The 24,781-nt window shown below is 35.0% G+C and overlaps 2 protein-coding genes across 2 annotated transcripts in view; both read right to left on the bottom strand.

The window, feature by feature from the left end:
- The window catches only part of AGMO (alkylglycerol monooxygenase), a 376,559-nt gene extending 376,434 nt beyond the window's left edge, over positions 1-125 (bottom strand). The window contains exon 1 of the mRNA XM_067746237.1: positions 85-125. The gene's annotated coding sequence lies outside the window, so the exon portion shown is untranslated. The remainder of the gene's footprint in view (positions 1-84) is intronic.
- Positions 126-10,301: 10,176 nt separating this feature from the next.
- MEOX2 (mesenchyme homeobox 2) overlaps positions 10,302-24,781 on the bottom strand; it is a 65,310-nt gene continuing 50,830 nt past the window's right edge. Inside the window, exon 3 of the mRNA XM_067746236.1 lies at positions 10,302-11,707. Within this exon, the coding sequence (XP_067602337.1) occupies positions 11,483-11,707 (225 nt within the window). The 3' untranslated portion in view covers positions 10,302-11,482. The remainder of the gene's footprint in view (positions 11,708-24,781) is intronic.

Here is a 24,781-nt window from a genome sequence, read left to right as displayed (position 1 = left end):
AACGGGCAATATGAAATTTCACCTTCCTCTTTTATCCAGGGAACAAAAACAGACATCTGGGAGAGCTTTGGTAAAAATTCTTACCCTTTGCTGGCTTCTGTCAGTTTTCCCAGCATCCTTTCTACAGGCTCTAGAGCAAGTGGGTTGTCCCAGCAAATCTCTCCCTGGTCACCAGAAACTGTGGAGAAGGAAAAGTCATTTCCCTCTATCCTTTATGGTGAACGTTTGGCTGAGACCCCTTTTTCTTTAGAGCACCTGGTAAATGGATAAGCTAATCTAGGTTAAAAGTTCTCCACTGTGGCCACTGTAATTCAAGATGATCTTTGGTAAAGTTAACCCACTCGTGCAGTTTTAAAGCAAAATTTTACCCACCTGAAACCTCACACAGGACCCAGGCAGACCCAGCCCTACCCCAGACCCAGAAATGCTCCAAGTCTGAAAGCTCGTGATGCAAAAGCTGCAATGCTACGATGGGAGAGGGACTTACTCCCCACCTCCAAAGGCAGCAAGAAAACAGTGAACTGAAGGGGCTCGACAGGTACCTTCACCTGCTGGCTCACTGCTCCTGGGGCCGTTGGGGGTCTCTTCAGTTCCCTCTTCCAACTCCAGGACTGTTAAAAGATAAACTGAGGCATATTAAATTTAAGCATTTATTTGAGCAAAAATCAATTCCAACCTGAGCTCTGAGGACATGTAGGAAATGAAAAACCTTTACAGGCAGAAGGGAGCAGGAACAAGAAAGTTATACTGACAAAGAAGTGGGTTGGTTATTACAAAGTTACTTTCCTTTAGGGGATGGCAAAGATCTGTTACCTAATCGACAGATTACCTAACTAGTGCTGATCAGGTGATCCTTGAAGGACTGAAGATTCATTTTCTGGGAGAGCCAAAACGTTAATTAAGTCTTGGTTTGATGACATGGGATTTAGCATAAGCAACTCAATTTGGGGCCTGTTGTCTTGTTTTTAACACACCTTAATGAACTAAATCCTGCTGTAATGCAGAGATTTATCATGTAAAGGTAATTAGTTTCATTAATTAGACTGAGGTGGCTCTAATGCCACAGCAGCCAATGTAAGCAAACCAAAATCTAAGCCTATAAGTGCCTCAAGGACATGAAATTAAAACGCTAAGGACAACCGATTACAAACAGCCAACTAGGATTTAAGCTACAGCCTATCAATAATCTTCTTACTTTGCTTCCAAACTTTCTCTACATAAGTCTCTCCTCAAGCTCCTGTCAGCAGTGGGATCCTAACCACTTCTGGTTTGCTGCTGCCCAATCTGAATCACTTTTTGCTCAAACTCTTAAAAGTTTTAATATACCTCAGTTTATGTTTTAACAGCTCCAAATGACTTTTTATCATTTTTCTGGATTCTCCTTTGATACTTAAGCTTCCAGTTCTGTTCAAAACCCAGTGTCTGGCAGTAACAACTTTCCAAGTCTTATTTGATAATTCGAATTCATTGCAAGATGAGAAACTGTGACAGAGAAGAATAAATCTGACTCCGTATTGTATCTATTCCTTCAGCTCTAACCCTTGTGCTCTGTTGCCTGTGCTTGGTCACGCTGGCTCTGCATCTAAGAGAGTATTGCCTATAGCCAGAAATATGCAAGATAGCCCATTCTCAAGGCTCTGACCTTTATAAAAAGTTGCAGAGCAGAAAATAACAATTGTCTTGTTGGAGGTTTACAGCAACATTGTGAGCAGACCTACATGGACAGCTGCCAGAACAAAGGATTCCTGCACCAAGAAATTTGTTAACAACCAGCCACGGTGCTCCTGCACTGCCTTTTTGTATAAAAGAAGCCTGAATTCTTACTCGGGTAGATGGTTCTTTGGGACATTAATCCACCATCTTCTTGGTCTGCTGGCTTTCTGAATAAAGTTGCTGTTCCTTGCCCCACCAACTAGTCTATTTAGTGGCCTGTCCTGTGGCGAGCAGTACGAGCTTGGACTCGGTAACAAAACAAGGTAACAGAGCTAATTGGAATTGGATAGAAGAATAAGCTTCCAGCTTTAAGTCTCTTGGCTTTAACAGACCCACTAGATTCATGGTAAAGGAGGGGCCTTTAAAACTCCCTGTTTGTAGCTCTGTTTGCCTTGGCTACAGTGGCTGAAATTTTAGCTGATATCAATTGGTATGTAAGTTACAATATTTTGCTATGCTGGGGACATTTCCTTTGCAATTAGATGGGCTAATAAGGGAAATCCTTCTACCTAATATGCTTGTTTTATGAAGAGACTATTTTTGGAGTGGTCAAAACACAGGCTTTGGGGTTCAACAGATTTGACTATAAGCCCCATTTAGTGGTGTATGGATTTAGGCAAGATGCTTTAACTTGCTAAGCTTCAATTATCTCATCTGTAGCCTAGAACAATACTGGACTCTTATAGAGCTGCTGTAGGGATTAAACGGTATAACGCGTTAACCATATCGCGGATAGGAAAGGTCACACACCATAAGCATTAACGAAGTTAGAGTTTATAATGATGATGACTTTTTATTGGAGAAGACAAATCTATATTCATACTTTAAAATGTGTCTGAGAGGTTTTTCTATCTTGCATTATACGAATTAGCATAGTATCAGGGGAGTGTGTCATCATGAATCTGTAGTAAAATAACTGTGATAGCCTATAATAATTCTATTTAATTAATACTTTTAAGGAAAGTAAATTGGTTATTTTGCCTTGCAGAGGGCTAAAAAAGACACCATTGAGTCTATTTATTCCAATAATAAAATGGGTTCCATTTAATAACTATGAAAAACTAATTTTGACTAATTTTACAAAATTAATTAATTTATTTTGGAATCGGTAGTCATACTTTTCAGTTCCTCCTTCATGTAATTTTCAGAAAAAAACTATAATTGGAAAGATATTTTAGTGAGGAAATCTATAACTTTGATGTAGCCTATATCCTTGATTTAAAGTAAAGCTTTATTCCATTGTTGATGGTGGAAGTAGTTTGAAAGTTTTACAGCTTTGCTATGCAATCTGACCTTTACAACACCCCAAAAATGGAATGCTTACATACCATGCTTAAATTCCATCTTACAATATGGTAATGCCATTCTTTTTCAACATAGCATAGTCATCTTAGACCACTGTAAGCTTGACACCTGATTTCACTTTAACAGCACCTGCCCGGAGTACAATTAGCAGTCCATTTTTAAAGAAGGATTTCCATACTGCACAGATGGCATTCTTCATACCAGACAAGCAATGATGTATGTTTGGAAACCAGCCAAACTGTCTGCAAAAAAAATTGTGAGAATTTCAAGACAGGCACCTGAGCAGACGGAAATTTTTCCCTTTTCTCTCCAACTATAAATGAACATCTGTTAAAGCCTATTCTCCTTAACTTTTCTATTTATTCTCATCCGACTTGGTATATTATTAGTACAATTTCAAAGACTATAACCAAATTTTTGCTTTGGCTTGTGACACCCATGTACTGCCCATTAAGAAAATGTACCAGAGCTCCATTTTACAACGAATTTGGATCTACAGGTATATCTTTGAATGGATGTCATGTCATTTCACTCATGAATTAATTCAACAAATATTTATTGCTTGCTACAACTGAAACCATGCCCCACGGACTTAACAGAAGCTGACGGCTAAGGGGAACTCTAGAGCTTGTCCTGAAGAGCAACAGATATGGGAACAGCTTGTCAAAAGCCCTCTGCTTGTAAAGGGCCTTCACTGATGAAGCTGGCGATATTTTTCCTTTTTCTTTCCCTCTCTTTCATTGCCTACCTTCCCAGCTTCAAGTAGCCCAGTTGTTTTACAGGAACTTGGAGTCAGCTCTCGTCCAGTGCGAGCCCCGCTAAGGCCGGTTGGGCCCACCGACCCTAAAACTGGACCTGTGCAGATGAATAGCCTTTTGAAGTCTGAGGACTGGAAAACTCCACCCTCAGATCCTTCTAAGCCAGCGGTCCCCAACCTTTTTGGCACCAGGGACCGGTTTCGTGGAAGAAAATTTTTCCACAGACAGGGGTGGGGGAGGGGTGGTCAGGCGGTAATGGGAGCGATGGAGAGCGTTGGGGAGCGCTGGGGAGCTGCAGATGAAGCTTCCCTGGCTCACCTGCTGCCCACCTCCTGCTGTGCAGCCGGTTCCTCAAAGGCCGTGGAACGGTCCCGGTAGCGGTCCGCGGCCTGGGGTTTGGGGACTCCTGTTCTAAGCGCCTCCATTTTGAATACGCAGCTGCAATTCCGCAGTGACGGAATACGCCTCCGCAGATTACGTCACCTCTTCCCGCTTCCAATCACCTTTCGCCAGCTTAGGACCACCAGGCGCAGCCCATAAATATCCCAACCCCCTTGCCTCAGTGGAGGCGGATCTAAGACTTGTTCTCTGTTTCCTTGCTTGGCTGCCTTGTGAATAAACTCTTTCTTGGTTGCAAACCTTGGCTTCTCAGCATTTGGCTTGCCGCTCACAGGGCAAAGGAACTTGGTTCAGTAATATAACCTTTCAAGCACAGGATCGATGTTTATAATTGCGCAAATCATGCGTTGCTCACCGCCAGGGCATGTCATTTACTTCACAATTACCATTGCAGTTTTACAACGCAAACTCTGCTCACTGAGCATGGCATTCTGATATTTTGAGGCAGGAGTGCCCTTTTGTAATTCCCACAGATTCAGGATATGGGCTGGTGGTCGGGCTTCCAAGGACAGTTCAACGTACTGGAGACAGAGTAATGAGCCCAATACACAAAGTCCTTGCTCCCAGAAAGTCTGCAATCAATAAGGGGAAAAAAATAAGTAGATACCTTCCTAACAGCTAAAAAGGAAAAAACACTACTACTTAAAGGGGTAGAATGTGACAGGTGGTGCCGTTTTATTTAAGATCAGGGATTGCCTATGTAAGGAAGTGGAAGCCTAAAGGAAATGAGGGAGTAAGTCCGAGACCTGTGTCGTGGAAGAGCATTCCAGGCAGAGGGGTTGGGGAATGCGAGGCCTGAATGAGAGAGGCATGAACTCAGCGTGGTCAAGGGTAGGCAGGAAGCCAAGAGTGGTTGGCGCTGAGGCCGTGCAGAGAAAGTATTGGCAGACAAGTCAGCAGTTTGTGGCCAGATTTGCCTGTCTTGAGGCCCAGGTGAAGGTTTTGGTTTTTATTCTGAGCCACTGGAGTATTGTACGCAAAGGAGGGACATGATCTGATTTGCCTTTTAAAAACATCTACAAATGTTACATTATGGACTACAGCTTTCGCTTGAAATTTTACATTTGCAAGAGTCCCCATGAACCATTTATTAATCTGATTTGCATTTTAAAGGGACCACTCTGACCGCAGTGTGGAGAACTGATTATAGCAGAAGAGGAATGGAAATGAGGACAACTATTTTCATGTGTTAAATTTCCCTAAATAGTTTGTAAGTGGCTTTAGCATAGGACCACTGCATTCTTCTGTCCTTCTGCCCAGAGAACCACCTAGAATTTCAAATGCTGTTTGGAAAACAGTAACTTTCATAAGCATAGGTAGGTGTGTAAATTGGTATTTTTAGGCGGGAAATCGGCAATGTGTACAAAAATTCCTAGCAATGAGCACACCTCCTTGTCCCAAATAATCTACTTCCTATAAAAATCCCTTCATGGGAAAAATCAGATTTTGCAAAGAGGAATGTAAAAAGAAGTTCATTTCAATATTGTTTAGGGAAAATTTGGGGGAGGGGGAGTAAATACTCGCTAATAAAGGATTTATTCAATATTGCATACTACATCCACATAAGGGAATACTATTTAGGTATTAAATATGCTTATATTATTAAAACCAAACCAAAACAAAACAAACAGCTTACAGAGCAGCATGTATGCTCTTTCAACTATTACTCAAAATATACATTTTTACTGAAAAATATTTTCTAAAATTTTGTGTAATGTAAATAAAAAGTTCCTGTTACCCATATATATTCCAAGAACATGCAGACGGCATCTCTCCTAAGAAAACATCTACACATAATTTGAATATTGCCAACAAGTAAGCCTAAATCTAGTTAAAGAGGCTTGCACAATTTCTATGTCAATAGTACATTTTAGTAATCAGGGTAACAGTAAAGATGCTGATAGAATCTTCACGAGGCTACCAGATAAGAGTATGGTCACAATTAAGCATCTTTTCATTTAATCAATCTGACTTGTGGTCTGTTGTCAGACTGAACATTCTAATAAGACAAAGTCTCCTTATAAATGTTCTGACTCTAACCTCATGAGTGGTATGACATTCAGTAAGTATTTCATTTTAGATACAATTGATAGATCTTGTCCATCATCATTCTTTGACATCAGCTAAAATTGCATCTTTCCACAGAGCCAAAACTTGTGGTGGTCCGAGAGGCAAATTCGAAAAGAATATCTAATGAATTCTAAAAGAAGTTGAGTTGATGCTACTTTTATAAAATTTCTAATGTCATGAGTTACTTTATCTTTTTCTATTGAACAATTGAAGAAGTCTTTTTCAATTTTATCACTTTAGATAAAATGTTCTCTGTCCACTTTTTCAATGTTTTTAAACACTTAAACATTCTCTTACACTTTACAGGCCTGATGTCATGAAAAATTACTATATCCCAGTGTTGGCAAATCCAAAGAAAATTGAACTCTGCCCTAAAGAAAGTGAAAACCAAGCAAATAATTTACCTAGGATTAGTAGTCTGACTTTAAACGTATAGTGTGGGTCTAACGTTTCATCAAACTGAGCAAGTAATGATATATTTTTAAAGTTAACATGTGTACTAAATATAAAAATAATATTTAATGTTTTCAACTACCAATATTATTAACATGTATGCAAGAATGCAATGTATGTTTAATACTTTTAGGATAGTGTAATTGTTCCTTAACATTGTGATTTCTTTCATTTAAAGCAAATACATGTTTGTGTCAGTGCATTTAGTTCATAAAAGGCACAAATATAAATTATAGCCTAAACTTGATATTACTATATACTAAATCACTATATCATCCCTTACATGAAGTGGATGTGACAATAATTTATATTTACAAATTCATTCTCCATTGGAAAGTGTTTCTGAGAATCATCTTGACACAAAAGTGACCAATATCTTAAAGGGGGTTCACTGAGCTGGCTGAATATATTGTAACCCAGTAAACATTTTTCTTGATTTTTTTCTTGACCACGGTTTGAAGCTGGGTTTGAATAAAAGTTAGTAGCTATTATGGAGAAAAAAAGATATAAAAGTAAAAAACAAAAAATGTTTACTCTGTTAAATGTACTCTCAATATATTTAACCATTTTAAATGTCAAGATGAGAGTATTTAAAATAGGGAATTTAGATAAAATAGGGAATTAGATAAAGAAAAGCCATATTTATGTCCTGAAGTACATATTTTATAGGTTTTTCAGAGTTTGGTGTAGCCATCTTTTTCTGGGGCCGTTTTTGTTCCTTTGTCCACTACCTCTAGTGCTATTTTATAAGAGCTAAAAGCAGAAATGTTGAGGTACCCATGAAAAGGACTGTTCTTCAATATTCCGGTTAGCTTCAGGCATATTTAGGGAAAATGAAAACATAATAAAAAAGCCCACTTTTATAACAGTATTTGCAGATCGATCTTGCAGATTTCTAATGCTCATAAGATTTGAAATGTTTAGAATATCAAACTAAATGCTGAATTCGTAATAGCTCTGAATTTGTTTTTACTTACAGATTGCTTTTTACTGAAGGAATGCAACAAAAGGAGCTAACAAGAAAATACAATTATTCCCCAATGGTTCAAATAACTATACCAATTATGTATTTGTATTTGATAGTTTAAACATTGCATTGTAATCTAAATACCACTCACCTCGAATATTAACTGAATTATGTTAATACCGTTTTATTAGAAAATAGACCATGGTATAAGTGACTTATTCTTAAAATTCACCCGCCTAAATATATTTAGAAATTAAGGTGAACACGTTTTACAGTAAAGCTTTCTAGTCACTAACTTAGGATAGCTACCATCTTGTTGCTGATTTTATTTTAGCTCTATAGTTTTCTCTAAACTTCTCTCAGAAGAAAATTAGCGTTTGCCATTATAAATATGCCAGTAATTTAAAAAATGTTCTTGAAAACCAGTAGCATTAGAAACATAAAATATATATTTTTATAATTTACTTCACTTTTCTATCCACCCTCTAATCTCATTCTATTATCCTAAGGAAAGCCCTTATTGAATGTCACAAGTCATTCTCACGTTTATTTTATGTAATGTCATCCAGGAGTGTACTAAAACTGTGGGTGGGATAATTTTAAGTGCATTTAGTTTGCTTAAAAAAACAACAAAATGGCAAACTCAGTTCTCAGGTCTATGAAGGGGAAAATATAGGTTGACAACCCTAGGTAAATATGGGAAGTAAGAGATAATTGGGATCATATTACTAATGAGGTAAAAGTATGTGGATCAGCTTTTGGAAAAACTTTGTAGTGTTCACCCCTCTAAATCCTGTGGGAAAAATCACTCTAACCATGATTCCATACTATTTTCAGAGAAAGGTGCTTTCATGCTATTATAAAGTTCCATGGAGCTTCAAGCTCTGACACAGAATTATATGAAAAGGGCATTATGTGAAAAGATACCATGGCAAGCCAGGATCCCAGTGTAGAATCAAAACAAATAAAGTTCTTTTAGATTTTGTCATTTCTGGAGTAAATTAAACCCGATAGTACGTGAGAATATCTGACGTTTCCTTATGGGATTTTAATTCTAGAAGGATGTTGAGTCACCGTCTAGCAAACTTAAGCAGCACTTTTAAGATAAGAGAATACAAAAATACTCCAAAAAAAGACAGTAAGTTCTTCCAATTAAAATTAACCTAGCCTGCTTGTTTACCTGTCAGTGTGTCATCATTTTGCTAATGTGTTCCAGCATCTTATATGGTGGATCACTTTAATCCACTGTGAATAAAATGATGCCCCCTTTTGGTCAGCCAGTGGCCTCTTCTGCCTAGTGATTCTTAACGTTCTCCAGAGTCAAATTTCACTTCATCATTTTAGAATAGCTTATGATTCTCTAATAAAGGAATGGTCCAGAATACAAATGCTTCACATTTCCTAAATGTCATATCTATTCAGAATCACTTTTTCCCACTTCATTTATCACGCTAAGTGGTAATTCTCGTATCTTTCTATTTGGCCACAGCCCTTAGCTCTCATTTTAGCTGCTTTTCAGCTGTCCTTTCCTCTTATTACTGGAGATTATTTTCCTGCTGAAATGAAATATTCTCCACTTTGTCCCTATAGAACTCAATTGGATTTTTTTATCTTCCCACTTCTGTCAAGATGTTTTGAATTTAAATCCAATGTAAGAAAAGTCAGTCCACCCAAGTAGATGTCATCAGTACAAATATACTTTGTATTCATTCAAGTAATTGATAGAAGAGTATCCGTTTTATGCCTGGAAGATGTTAATCTGAATTGCCTCCCTCCAAAAGTTAATTTAGAAATATTGCTAACTGCCGTGATAAAATTTATTACACAAAGGGAAAAATGTGATATGAACAATCTAATTATTCTATTTCTTGAATACTCTGTATTTATCATGCTAGACTAAGCAAATTAAAATTAACCAAATCTATTTTTTTGTCAGTCTCACCATTCTAAAGCAAATGAAATCCAATAATGAGGTTTTTGGAAATTTTTACGGATTAGTGTTCTTTATTTTTATTTCTAATTAATTAGGGGATGGGGGAACTGCTGGATATTTCAAAATATTTTTGGTTAAAATATGGGACACAAGAAAAACAGTGTTATAAAGTAATTAAGTAGGATGTAGATATCCAATGTATGTGCGATCATGCATGATACAAAGTACATTAAGTTAACATAATGCTTGACTTCTTATATTGGTAATGTCCACTAGGACTAAGAATTCTGATTAGCTTATTTTCACATCAACAACTCTGGATATTTTTACTTAGAAACAATCATTGGATAATTCATCTCTATTTATACATAAGCTTAAAAATGTATGACTGTGTTGTTTCTCACATTGTGGTGAATAATATTACTTTTTCTCCTACTTTTGTCTTTGATTTCATAAAACATACAAAGAAATCTATTTGGCATATTCTTCAAATCAGGGAAATGGCTTACCACATGCCTATTCTCAGATGCTTTTTTATTACACAAGGATTTTTTTCAGTAATAAAAAAGTTCAGAGATTTAAAAAATGTAGACGATTCACTAATTATGATCATCTGGGTTTACACAAGTGCAGACGAATTGGCACTTCAGCTTTATCATGAAAACCTGTAAACATTTAGGAAATCACTGTAGGGAGACCAAAATTATTTACAAAGGATCATTTATTAAACACTTTTTTTTTTTACAAAATACAAAGATTGTTGTTCTGCGTGAATACATCATATATGAAAAAATAATGTGTTTTTACTGAATTTAATTTGAAAACATTCAGAATTTTACCTTCTACCAACTTGAGGAATCAATTTTGTTTTGCAACTTGTCTACCATGGCCAATCAGGGGGGAACCCTTTTTCTTGTTAATTAAATCATATTCACAACAGCTAACATTTTATAGAAATAAAATCAGACAATGTGTGTCATACAAAGCTCTTTCTGCAAGTAACTGATTTGCCTATGATCCTAAATTTTTTTTCCAAGCTATAAGATAGGAAGAACTGAGGAGCTAGGTAAGTTTTATAATAATGTATTAGCAGCAGTTGATAGAAAATGCAACATAAGATTTGTTTTGTCTGTGGTACAAGAATATGTCCTATCAGACTCTAATGTATTTTTCTCTACTCAAACACAAGTAAGCATGTGCTGATTGTTTCTGGGATGACAAAATGTATAAAAAGACAAGAAGCTGGCTCTGGCTGTCATTGTGAGTGCCTATTTTCATCAGCTAATACGAATGCATTGCTAAACTTAGTGAAGACAGTAAAATGACTTAAGGGTAATATATACAGAGTTAAAATACATTTTTTAATCCACTTAAGAGTGATTTCAGGCACTGTGGCTGTTCAGGATAAAATGTCTCATGGTTTATTCTTGATAGTAGTGTAATTGTCAGTGCAAGCAAGAGCAAATACCTGCCCACTGTCACACACATAACCTCGGACATCTGGAATGTTCAGAGCAAATTCACCTTCTGCATCTTCACTCTGGAGGCACCTTCAATGCACATGTCTCATAGTTTGCTCTTGATAGCAATTTAATTTTCAGTGCAAGCAAAAGCAAACACAAAGCTGCTCACTGTCATACACACGACCAACACATCTGCAATATTCAAAGCAAGTTCACCTCCATCTTCACTGTAGTAGAAACTTTAATAAGTGGCACTTAGTGTAAACCCTCTATATATCATGAGAAACAGACTCGAGATGCCTGAATTTAATAATATTAAAAATCACGGTCCTAGTCATCTCTCTGTGTAAACGATGTTCGAAGAAGGCTTGCCATCACAACATTTCTTTCCTGAGAATGGAGCTGATCCCCTCCGTGTATATCATAAGTGTGCATGCTCTGAGCTGTGGTCACTGTCGTGGCTGTCTTCATTCGCTAGAGAGTCCCCTGTTTGTTGGAGAGTGGCTGCACCGATTCCCGAAAGCTCTGAAGGGAGAAGTGTTCCTTTTTTCACATTCACCAGTTCCTTTTCTCGAGCAGCAGCTCCTTGCTGTCCTCCTTTTACTCTCTTCCACTTCATTCGCCTGTTCTGGAACCAGACTTTCACCTTTAACGAAGAAAGGGAGCAAACAAAAGAAAGCACGAAAGAAAGTTAAATGGACCATTTTATTCTTCCTTTTTGGTCATCAGTGAAAAAAGTAGCTTTTCAAAGGCTTATACAAACACACTATGAAAGAGTGAATATGAAAATAAATCAACATTGAATTTAATCATGTCCCATGTTCATGAGAATAATTTTAAAACTTTCAGAAGGTACCAAGGACTATATTTCACGTTTTATGACATACAGTATAAAAAATAGATGGGAAAGTACTCTATCATTTTAGGTGGTTCAAAGGTATTTAGCTTTATAAAGAGTTTCTGTGAATTAGAACTGACATTTAATAATTGTCTGGGTCAAACAACAGCCCTCCTCCTGCCCCGGGCTGTCAATTCCTGAACCCATTTTAAAAATGCTCAGGGAGGGCTTCCCTGGTGGCTCAGTAGTTGAGAGTCCGCCTGCCGATGCAGGGGACACGGGTTCGTGCCCCGGTCCGGGAAGATCCCACATGCCGCGGAGCGGCTGGGCCCGTAAGCCATGGCCGCTGAGTCTGCGCGTCCGGAACCTGTGTTCCGCAACGGAAGAAGCCACAACAGTTAGAGGCCTGCGTACCGCCAAAAAAAAAAAAAAAAAAAGGCTCAGGGAGCTACTGATGAAGCTACATCTGGAAGGTCATTCTGTGCCCCTGCAGTCCACGGCTGCATTCCCAAAGCTTTACTTGACCATTCCACCTCAGAGTGAATCCATCTGCTTTTGAACTATGCTTTTTTTTCTGCCCTTAGTACTTTTATTTTACTTTACATATATGTGATTCCAATGATTTCCTCAAAACACGATTGAGATCCAAAATTTTCACTGATACTTGTTAATTGCTAATACTGAGATTGTATATTATGTTAGTCTCATCAGCTTTGTAGAGACATGCATTAAATGACCATCCATGACCACAACCATAATAATTAATGGCATCATTTCACTTTCTTGTTTGGGAGGAACTGACTTCCTTTCCTGCTGCACTTCTCATCACTGTATATTCTTATTAGGCTAACTATTCCTTTTACATTGCATTTCTCTGTCTACCCCACTCAAAGTTACCACAAGCCTGAATTTTGTGTTTATCAACCCCAAGCCCTTATTTGAAACAAAGAAATAAACAGAGACAACAGCTTTTTTCACTACATGTGACCCTAAAGAGTACTGTTTAATTTCGCCTGTCTTTTAGATTTATCGAAATGGAATGTTTTTAACTATAGCCTTCTTGCCTTATCCATGTTGATTCAAGGGACTGCATTCATTCATTTTTCATGACTGTATACAATTTCATTGTGTGAATATATCACAGTGTACCCATTCTCCTGTTCATGGACACTTGAACAACTTGTTTTTTTCCATTATAAATGATGCTGTTATAAATATTCTTGCATTTGTGTTGTGATAAACATGTGATAGAACTTCTCTGAGTATACACTCAGGAGTTGCCATCATACACAGGGTGTATGAATGTTGAATTTAACAGGATAATACAGAAAAATTATTTTCTAAAGCTTCATCAATTTAACCCCCCCCCCCCCACAGTCCGGGGTGTAAGAGTTCTTACCAGTCCACATCTTTGTCAATATTTGGAGTTATCAGTCAGTTTTTTTCCAACATAATGACTATAAATGTTATCGCACCATCTTCTTAGTTTGCATTTCCTGATTACTATGAAGTACAGCATCTTTAAGTGTTTATGGCCCATTTGTATCTCTTCTTTTGTGAAATGCCTCCACATCTTTGGGTTACACTGAGTTGTTTTTGGATTTAATTTCATTCCTTATGGACTCTTAAAATATGTTCTGAATGCTAATTTAATGCTTTGTGGTTATATGGCTGTTACTATAGTCAATTTATAGTGTGCCCATTTCCTTTCCTTAGAGTATCTTTTGATGATCAGAAACTCTAAAATTTATTATATTCAAATTTATCAATTGTTTCTCTTATGGCTATCTTTTTCATGTCGTCTCTAAAAATCTTCTTTCTTCTGAGACCATTAAGATATTCTTCTTTGTCTTCTAAAAGTTTTAAGGTTTGCATTTCAAATTGGAGTGCTCAATCCATGACGTACTGATTTTAGTATATACTGCAAAGAAAATTTCTAAATTTACTTTATTCCACTTGTATAATAAGTTATTCCAACACCATTTAACGAATAGTCCACCCTTTTTCCAGAGATTATTGTTTTCAACTTTGTCATACATCAAGTTTCCATTTACACATAGCTTTATTGATGCACTCATTTGTTATATCCTTTTGACAAAACCGCAGTCTTAATTATTATAATTTCATAGTAAGTCTTTATATCTGGCAGAGATAGTTCTGTTTTATTCTACTCCAGGAATATTTTGAATATTCTCCATTTTCATTTTAGAAACAATCTCAATTTCTGTAAATGCAGAGTGCTAAAGAGAAAGTAAAGAAAAACATATTACATTTCTAAAGATGTACTTACTTTAGTGGTCTTCAAATCACAATACTCCATCAAAATTTGTACAGTTTTCTCAGCTGCTGGCACCAAAAAACATTTAAACCAAGTCACTTCTCAACTCTGGATTTTCACTGTTCTATCAGGCCATAATTAAAATCTTGTATCTTACATTATCCATACATATATTAATCCATTTAACAATCAAAAATAAGAAAATGTAGGAAAAGATTGCTTAGAAACGCAGAATATGTAGTAAAATAGACGGATTAAAAACAAGCTGATTGGTGTTCTTGTATTATTATTACTTAATAGCCAAATGACAAGCTGTGATTTTTAATCACATATCTACTTAGGGCTAAGCCCCTATACTGATAGGTGCTATATATGCATTTTCAAATACTCAAAATTTTTTCTATATGATTCCTGTTTTATAGATGAGGCAGTTGAGACGCAAAGGTTAAGTGACTTGCCTAAGAGTACACAGACGGGAAAATGTGTTGCCAGAATTTAAACCTGGTGGTTTGTTTGGCTCCAAATTGATTTTTTTTTTTTTTTTTTTGGTTTTGTTCCTGTTATATTTCAAACTCCTGCTTTTTAAGCCTTCAGGTTAGAAAAGTAAAGGATATAAAGTATGTGAACTCCATCCATATGATTACTATCATTCAGGTAATTCTCCTACCCAATATAATTAGGTTTGTAAATATGACAGTATTTTCCTGTACTGTAATTTAGGTAATTATACTACTCAATTTAATTACCTTTGCAAGTTTGACATTGCATGTTTCATTAGATCTTTTCCACATGAGTTGGGCTCTACTCCTGGCTTCACTTCTGAGTTTCTGTGTGAATTTGAGAAAATTATACTTCTCTCTGCCTCAATTTTCATATTTGTAATATTGGAATAATGAGCCTTTCAAGATTCTCCATAGGGACATTTTCTCCATGGACAATTCCAGATGGAAGAAACACATCATCATCATTGTCACCAAAGAGTGAAATATCCAGCCAAAATAATCTTGGCAGAAAATGGGAGGAATAGATTTCTTTAAATCTATACTTATTTCCTTTTCTGGGAGGAGGGGTGCATTAATTCTATAATACCAGTATAAAACCTGTTATGTGCAATTCTAAATGAGAAAAATGTAAGAATATGGTATTGATTTTAGAAACAGTATAGGTTATTTTGTGTTGTTTCCTATGTCTACCATGTGAAATTTTGCCATTTCATTTTCTTAAACAGACAAATGAAAGACTTCAGAGTTTTCAATAGTAGCTATGTATCAATATATATACATGGATATATAGATAGATAGATGCATGTATATGTGAAAGCATTTGATGATTATATAATAAATCTAATAATTCTAATACCTTTAGGTATTTTCTTGAGGTATTTCTTGAAATGCCTTGAGGTATTTTCTTAGTTCAAGCTACATATTTGATACAGGAACTCCATGAATTTAGTAATGGAACAAAACACAGAAACAGATGCATGATGAGTACACCATATAAAAATGCGAAGGAAGAGTACAGAACTTCAAAAGTCAGTGTGTCCAGTTGTATTTTCAAATATACTATAAAATATTGGGATGAATTGAAATAAGGAGAGGAAGATTTTGGGGAAAAGCATATGTTTTCCTACAACCATCACAGTATTAAAAACAAATCTATAAAAGTATTCCGGATTATGTCAATCTTGCCATTGGAATAATAACTCCATGGTTTTATAAATAAAGAAACTTTATAGTTTAATTTATTATCACTTAATAATCCAGCTTCATTGGCTGGATTGAAAAAATACTTTTGTAAGATAGCTAAAGGATAATCATTCAAATGCTTGACAATTTTAAAATATGCAAATTATTTTGATTAAAATTTGCAAGTGTGTTTCATATAATAATCTGCACTTATAAACTAAGTAGAGTAAAACTAATCTTGTGTTTCCTTGGTGACTTGGAATCTCTAGTCATTCATTCATACACTCAATATTACTGAATGTTTAGTAACAGGTAAGAGGGGTTAGATTGAGGAATGTGTACAAATAAATAAGAAATAGTTCCTGCCCTCAAGGCAGTTTACTGACTGTATATGAGCCTTTGGCATATACTGAGGTGAGTAAAGATTAGCTTCATCTTTTACAGAATATCCTTAAACTGCTTGTTGTTGTAGTTGGTGTCATTGCTAATCCCCTAATAAGAGGTTCCCCCAATGGTCCATGAGATGGCATGAACTCTACCCCTACATTCAATGTCCCACACTGTTTTGCTGCCACACAATTACTATAGCAAATGATTTCTTTCCTCTGGGAATCTCATGCTCTTGTTGTTACTGGCATCCTGTGTGTCTCTGAATTTTTTGTTCTACTAACCTAGCGTAGTACCTTAGGTGGTAGGAAATTGGATCATCAAATATTTTGCATACAACTAAAACAAATCTGTCCATCTTGGAGTATGATATATAAATTTTGTGAACTTTTATTATTTTATTTGGGCTTAAACTCAATTTATCTCCTGTCGGCAATTTCTCTGGAAATGCTGGTTAACGAGTTTGTTTGTTTGTTTTTAGTATTTCCTTTTTTTAAGATTGGATCTAGGGCAAGATTCCATATGAAGTATGTTTTGTTACACAGTATGATTAATAACTCAGATAAAAATAAGTTCTTTCTCCCACAAGAATCTGAGTAAGGAAAAAATACCATTGTTCATGAAACCAAAGCAATATGAACTGAACTTATAGCCTCTTAATATTTCTGCATGAAGGTAATACTTTTCAAAAAAATCTTCAAAATAAAAAAATAACAAAGGAAATAATAGCCTGCAGGATTAGTAGTAAATATTTAAAGTGCTCAGTTATAAACCTTACTTTTCAGAACATCTGATTATTATAAAGCCTCACTTTTTAATCCCCTAGTTTACAAGTATTTAGTATTCACATTGCCTGGATAATCAAACTACTATTTAAATAAATAGGAAAACATTTTTTCACATCTAGACTCTCGTTACTGAAGAAAGCAGCTAAGAGAATCTTACTGTAGCTAATTTGTTTAAATGATATTTCAGAATCTAGAAATCTAATTTTTCTCTTTAATAAAAATACTGTAACTGAGAATCATTGTTACTATTTGCTAAACATGCGTTTTATCTCTTTAATTTATTTAGTCATTCACATATGGCCTTCTATGTATAAGTTCATAACACCTGTCCTTGAGGGTTCACAATATATCAGGAGAACACAAATGAAATATGTAGCTGTATTGTCATATAATTTTCTAAAATGGCCAGAGGCAAACTGGTTGATAGAAAGTAGAATCTATATAATGCTATAACCCATATTTATAGACTACCATAAGTGTCTGTCTTTTGAAGAAACAATCATAACACGTAACATCTGGATGAAAATGAAATATTTCGGTGACATATCTAGATGTCTCTAAACATCTGGAGTTTGTAGATTTAAAATTTCAACTGTTTCTATTTGTATATGAACACTTGAAATACTGTAAACACTAACAAATATTTATTCACATCTTTAACATGTGAAAACATGCAAAGGAGTAATTGTATGAATATAATTTTATCACAGGTGTGATTAAATTTGATCATGGCGGCTGATCTAGTAAACCTACTGTATCAGTAAATGGATCCCAGTAAGACTTATCTAAGTAATTCAGTGGCAAAGTCAGTGGTTAAACTGAAGAATTAGAACCAAGAATGCTCTATAAGGTAAGGATGAAAAATGGGGGAAAAGTAAGCTTCTTTACTCTTCCTGTCTGAATAGATTTATATCTGATTAAGAGAAGGAATTCCTCGGCTATTTCCAAGAAGCACATGGGAGCTACCGGTTGACTGCTGTTTCTATAGCAGTGCAACAAGGGGTTGGGACGTGGGGTGTGTGTGCGTGTGTGTGTGTGTCTGTGTGTGTGTTGGGGGGTGAAGGGGGTTAGGACATATTCCATGACTAAAGCCTGAATCCCTGCGTAGAGGACTGCCACTCACCTTTCTCCTCTATTTTAACACAATGTTTAAGACCAGGAAATCATTTTCCGGCCTCTAAAATTTTCAGTTTCAAAGTCTCTTTTTTTTCTTTTTGTACTTAGAATGCTTGAGAACCAGGCTTACTAAAAAAATATGTAGTCATAAAACATTTACTGTTTCACACGACTTTGAACAAACTGAATACGCATCAGCCATTGGCAGCCGTGGGCAAATAACATGTTGAACAAGAAATAAACTATTTTCTAGGCAACAAATGAAATTCTCCATAATAAATGGTAAAGCAATGGGTACTATTACAAGCCAATCACATGTATTATATTCTCCTTAACAAAAATGCAGCCAGAGTCATCATTCACATGATGAGCAAAATTCTTAGAGGACTGACCACTTTTAAATTTGACCCTTTAGAAATGTCACAGTAGTAGTAAATGCTAACAATTATACCTCTTTTGTCATACCTGATGAAATTCAATTCAAATGACCTACTTTATTAATATGAATTTACAGTGAAAATTCACTACACTATTTCTACACAAGATTAAAAAAAACAGATACATCTTTTAGTTATTCTAAGTGAAATACTGTTTAGCTCAGTATATCATGAGTAAATGACTTCAGCAAATCTAAATGGAAATATCAAAACTAAATTAGGCATTTTTCTCCATTACTGTGTTAACAAATTCCTGAATAGCAATTCTTGAATACATGGAAATTGTGTATTCTGACCCACAGCTGCTACTTACCTTGTTTAAACTACTAAGATCAACTAGAATGATGACCTTTGCTCGCAACATCTTGCCTAATCTCTGGGATAATGTTTAACAATAGTTAGCAATATATCACAATCAGTATATACAATTTTAAGAAATGAACTTTATCCTAGCCACTGTCTAGTTAAGTGAAATCTATCAAATGTAAATATTTGATTGAAACACAGAAACTCACCATTCTTATAAGAGCAGTAGAATATTGGCAATTCTTATGATTCAATCTAATTAAATATTCTGATTATTTCTTGACAACTAATTTCAAGATCAGAATACATGTGAACCTTCACTACACTTTTATTAGATTTTGGGACTGTCTCCAAGATTATTCTAAGAATTTATAATGGCAATTATTACTATCATATGAATATACACTGACCACAAAAGTATTCAGTAATTTCAATAACTGGGAAAATTTCAAAAAATTGAAAAAAAACTGTTCAGCATAAGAATTAGAAGTGATAAAGAGAAATGAAGTTAAAATCCATCCTAAGTTAAATACATCTCAGGTTTTCATGAGGAGTCATGGAAATAGGGAGTTAATTGGTAGAATGTCTTTTATAGCCAAATTCTCTAGAAATTGTCCATTATTAGATCCATATTTACTATTTTATAGATGTCATAGAACATATGCAATGCTCTATATACATTTTTAGATAACAGAACATCTCTTTAAAGTTGAAGATGTTAACATAAAACTTGAACCAGCTTCTCAAAATTTCCAGAAGCTTCTTAGTTTTAGAATTCATTTTAAATTACATGAAGAAAACGTATATGATCGCAAGGATACTGTGGAAAAGGAGTAATCTTTCATTACAGAAGATTTTTTCTTTAACATTACACTTTAAATGATGATCTGTGTTGCAACGCATATGTTTCAGAATGTTACTGTCGATTTATTGATTAAATATAAGTTAATTATGTTTCCTTATTGAGGAAATACCTAAAATTAAGGCTCATTTTATATGTGTGTGTATATACAAATAGGTAGATAGCGATGTATCTGTATATCTCTACGTCTATCTCTCTATTCATCTACTTAAGAACGTTTTAAAAAATAGATTCTTTACATACTCTCAAGGCTGGTTCAATAAGGGTGGAGTCTTATTTTTCTGATTTTTTTCTATATTATTTCAAAATTGGATATTTACATTGGTAAATGGTTAGGGTTCAATTGTTTATTTCTCAGCCTTCTACTTTATACAGCTAATATCTCTGAAAATTAAGTTAGGAGAGGCTGGAATTGTTAATCTTCTCTTTATAGATTTTGCTTTATTGTTGATATTCTTAAATTTTACATCATAGCCTTTGTTTTGTGGAACCTAAGGCAGTTCTGAATGTGGCTTTTAGAGCTCACCACACATTGTCGATATGCATTTCTTTAAAAAAACAAACAAACAGCATCACTCAGGAAATATCTCTTTTTATTTTGAACTAAGATTCCATTGTATATTCCACCATCAAATTGTCCACCCTATTCTACCCCATTTTTCCCATCCGAGTCAAATCATATTTAATCTCTCAAATTAGCAGGCACACCATGATTTAAGCAAAAGAAATATCTAACCGTTACTCTATGTGACTGTTAAATACTACTCTAAAGAAATGAGGAAATATCTAAAATCACTGGCTACACAGGTATTCTTGGATTACCTTGAATAGACAATATGTCTGATCTTGGAGACATAATTTATTACCTAAGTAACTGAAAGTATTCACAGAAATGTATAGGAATAAACCTGCAAAGGGGAGGGATTGCGCAAAATTCTGAGTAAAACACAAAACCACTGTTTATTTGGCACAGGAAAAATTCTCCTTCACAGTCATCCAAAAAATGGACGTCTATTTGGAAAATACTTGGCATTGAGCCATTTAATGATTTATGAGTAACAAACAAAACATAATCCCTCTCATTCCCACTAATGTAATATGATCCAACTAGGTGGGATTTTCCATTTATCTTGGCAGAGGTATCATGAATTCAGGCTGTTTATCCTGGTAATCTTAGCTTACAAATCTGCAACATTGCACCTTTGATTAGCTCTGTGAAATGATTTTGTGAAAAGGAAGGATCTCCCATTCTTTCTATATTTGGCAGCTTTAACTCTATAAATATGTCCATTTTGTCACTCCTATAGTTTTATGCAGCTGCCTTCCCTCCTCTTCCCATTGTGAGACATTAAAAATTTGGCATGAGCTTTTTCCAAGTGTATCTGGATGGATGAAAAAGCAGAATAAGCTTGTCAAACTTAAAAAAAATCTTGGGACAGGAGGGTCTTTAGACTGACTGGCTCTTCAAAGTATTCCAAGTGGGTCTGCCAACTGAGGATTATTAGATGTTGACTGAGAAGGGTATATGAGAATATGTTGTACACTTGAGGCTGTAAATTAGAAACTGGAAGGTTACTAGAGTGGTAACTGTTCCACAAAAAACCACTATATAATTAAAGTATTTAAAGCTCAACTTTGTTCCAGTGTATCCATTTTTATTTAACATAAAACAATTTTCTTGAACACCTAAGTGCTAACATGGAATTCCCTTTGCAGGATAAGCCTCTTTTTCTCCTTCTTTCTTCTTCCTCTTTGGCCCGATGGAGTTCAAAGGGGATTACAGACTTCCCCTACCTGTATAGGCATTGCATTATGGGAGACACAAACATAAAAGTCCTATTTCTTTGGAGATTTCAGAACTATTCTTCAGGTTTGAAAATTTGAGTCCCGAGTGATATTTAAGGATTTAGTGTACCTTACTTTTCTCTAAAAGGAAACCTAATCATTATTGCAAATATTTATAATCACATGTATGTGGCCCATCAGAGCATTGTGCAAGTATATTGATTGGGTGATATAAACAAGGGAGCAGTATCTACAAATAGCATATCAATTATACATATATACATATCAAATATACATATATACATATACATATATACATATCAAATATACATATATTATACATATATGTATATTATACATATACAGTATCTACAAATAACATATCAATTATACATATTTTATAGGCAATTATGTAAATTTTCTAAATAAAATTACATCTAAAAACTGTTTCTGGTTATAAAGTAAGTTTTCATTTAGAAGAAAGTTATTTCTTGTGAAACAATTCTGCTATTAATGGAAATGATTCAATATTTGTTGTTTTTTCCCTTTACATTATTAGAACAAACAAGTTCTTTTTCTATATTTGAATTTTGACAGGCTTTTAAAAAATCAATAAAAAAATTTTTTAGGAGATTAAACATTCTATTAAAGTTAAGGAAAACACTGAGCAAAATGGAGTTAGATATAATATTCTTTGGTGTATACATTTAAGTTACTTTAATAAATCTCATGTTATTTTAAAGTGTGGAAAAAATCTTGCAGCAGAATGAAACTGAAAAATTGTACATCTATAATTAGAACATTTTACATGTGGAAATCCTATAAAAGGGGAGTTAGTTAAGATTTCATATGTCAAGATATAGATTACATAGGTAATTATGTATGACATTAATGCAAAATCAAAGTAATGCAATAGCTGTATCTCAATTAAAAGAAGATGAATGCAAAGGGTTCAGTTTATAACTCTATGTTTATAATTTTAAAAGCCCAACCATGAGAAAATGAACTGAAAATATCTCACTGGGATGAGCACTCTGGCATCTTGGAGGAATATGCTTTCAGACCTTTAAGAATAGCAAAATTGATTGACAGCATACAATATTTTTCTGATGAATTTAGCATAGTAAAATTCAGCCCAGAATAAAAGTCTTCAGATTCTTAATTTAAGATATTGAATGTGCACAGAAGTAGAGGAAAAAGACATGAACATTTGGCATAACCAGAAACATTCTCTCAGATGACCCTGTCATTCCTCTCTTTTGATATTCAACACTCATCACAATAGTGAACACTTGTTCAATTTTTGCTTCTTCCATGAGTTCTACCAGACTTGTCCAGCTTATTTTAACAAGATTTTATTTCTATCATTTAGCTCAACAAATATTTGTGTTACAAAAGGATTAACTCACTATGCCTTGCATAGCAAAGAAGTTTTCCCCCCTCTGGGTGATAGATTTGTTTTATAGTTTATGCTAAGATTTCTTTCACATTCATTGTGACATATAAACCTGAGTAGAAGAAAGAGAAGGTAGTTTTAATTTCCATTTTAGGCCTTGGGGAGATTGTTACTTGCCTAAGAATACCCAATTCCAATTGGCAAATCTAGGATTTTTGTTCAGATTTTTCTCATAACAATTAAATTTTTTTCTGACTAACAAAAACTAAAGACATAATTTTGATTGGGAATTTAGATTCCACATGCATCCATCATATTTTCTTATTAACTTGCAAAACCGTTAACAGAGATTTATAGGATAAAAAAACTCTTCTACACAATACCAAATTTTGAATTCTTTGAAAACCTAATTAACTCTTAGTGTTTGTTGTTGTTATTTTTTCCCTTTATGAGGCTATAGTTAGATTGTTTCCCTAATGACCTCCAAAAAATTTTGCCTTCCTTCCATGTGTCTACTCCCATAGGTGGTCCTCTCTTACAATGACACGGAACTTGGTCATATGATTCACTTTAGACAATGGGACATTAGTAAATATGATGCAAGCAGAGGCTTTGAAAGCCCTTGTACGTTGGCGTTTTTCCTCTAACTACTCCTGGGAATGCTTCTACCACCATTTGTGAATCCCAGGGAGCCTATTAGAAGATGAAACCACATATGCAACAGGGACAAGATGTCCCAGGTGAGGCTGCCTACACCAACCAATTCTTAGTTACCCACCAGCTGACTACAGTTCCATGAGGGCTCTAGGTAAGGCCAGAAGTAGGCCAATTGAGCCCAGTCAAAATCTTTGATCCTCAAAATTTTGAGCAAATTAAATGTTGGTTATTATTTAAAGCCATTAAGACTTTTGAGTGGCTTGTTACACAGCAAAGGCTAAGTGATACAAATTTTAAAGGGACCCTTTTGAAAAAACAAAGATTAAAATTGTGCATGTGCGTGTATATAGTGTGTGGGGGGGGTATGTATATATATGTACATAAGTTTTTCACATAATGGCTTCTGATTCTTTTCCAAGAATGGCAAGTCAGTTAGAAAAAAGAAGAAATACCCAAAATACCTTCAAAATTCCCAAACCAAATTTAAAGAATTTCTCCTAAAAAGACATTATTCTTAGCCAAAAGTGAGACCTCTGCTCTATGATCAGATAATGACAGGTAACCATAGGACATTCCCAGAAAAGAAAGCACAGATCTTGACTTTTCTCTAGACTAAACACAGTAATGCATCCCATATTTCTGTAGATTACAAGCAAACTCTAGTTTCTTATTTCCTTTATGTATCATTTAAAATATAGTTTCATTTCCTAGAATTCACTGTCTCTATACAAAAACATTAATGTATAATTCCACCCTCCTTCTTTTTTTCTGTTTCCAGTTAAAAAAAAAAAAAGCAAAAAAACAGAGGTCTGACAATGTAGATTTTGGATCCTGCTTTCCAGCATGCCAAATGTATACTTATGGAGAGAACTTTGTATGTGAAGTTCAAGGGAATGAAAATGTTGTGCTCCATAACTTCGGTACTTGTCGTAATATTTAATAAAACATAAACTGCCAATAAATAAAACCACATAAAAGTGTTCCTCTGTATATTTTCACTACCCACAATTATCCTACTAAAACCTGAAATACAGAAATTAACAGAAGGAAAGCAGATGATTGAACAAGTTGGATAAAATAACTTGCTCTCCTAAGATAGTATTCATCTGTCCACACTATGTTGATATTTCTTTGCTTCCAGTGGGATCCCTGGAGGAGGTGCGTACAGTGGAAGAGGAAATGAGA

Source organism: Pseudorca crassidens, chromosome 8, assembly GCF_039906515.1.
Source record: "Pseudorca crassidens isolate mPseCra1 chromosome 8, mPseCra1.hap1, whole genome shotgun sequence".
Classification (NCBI taxonomy): domain Eukaryota; kingdom Metazoa; phylum Chordata; class Mammalia; order Artiodactyla; family Delphinidae; genus Pseudorca; species Pseudorca crassidens.
The sequence above is the reverse complement of the archived record's forward strand: the minus strand, read 5'-3'. Positions and strand labels throughout refer to the sequence as shown.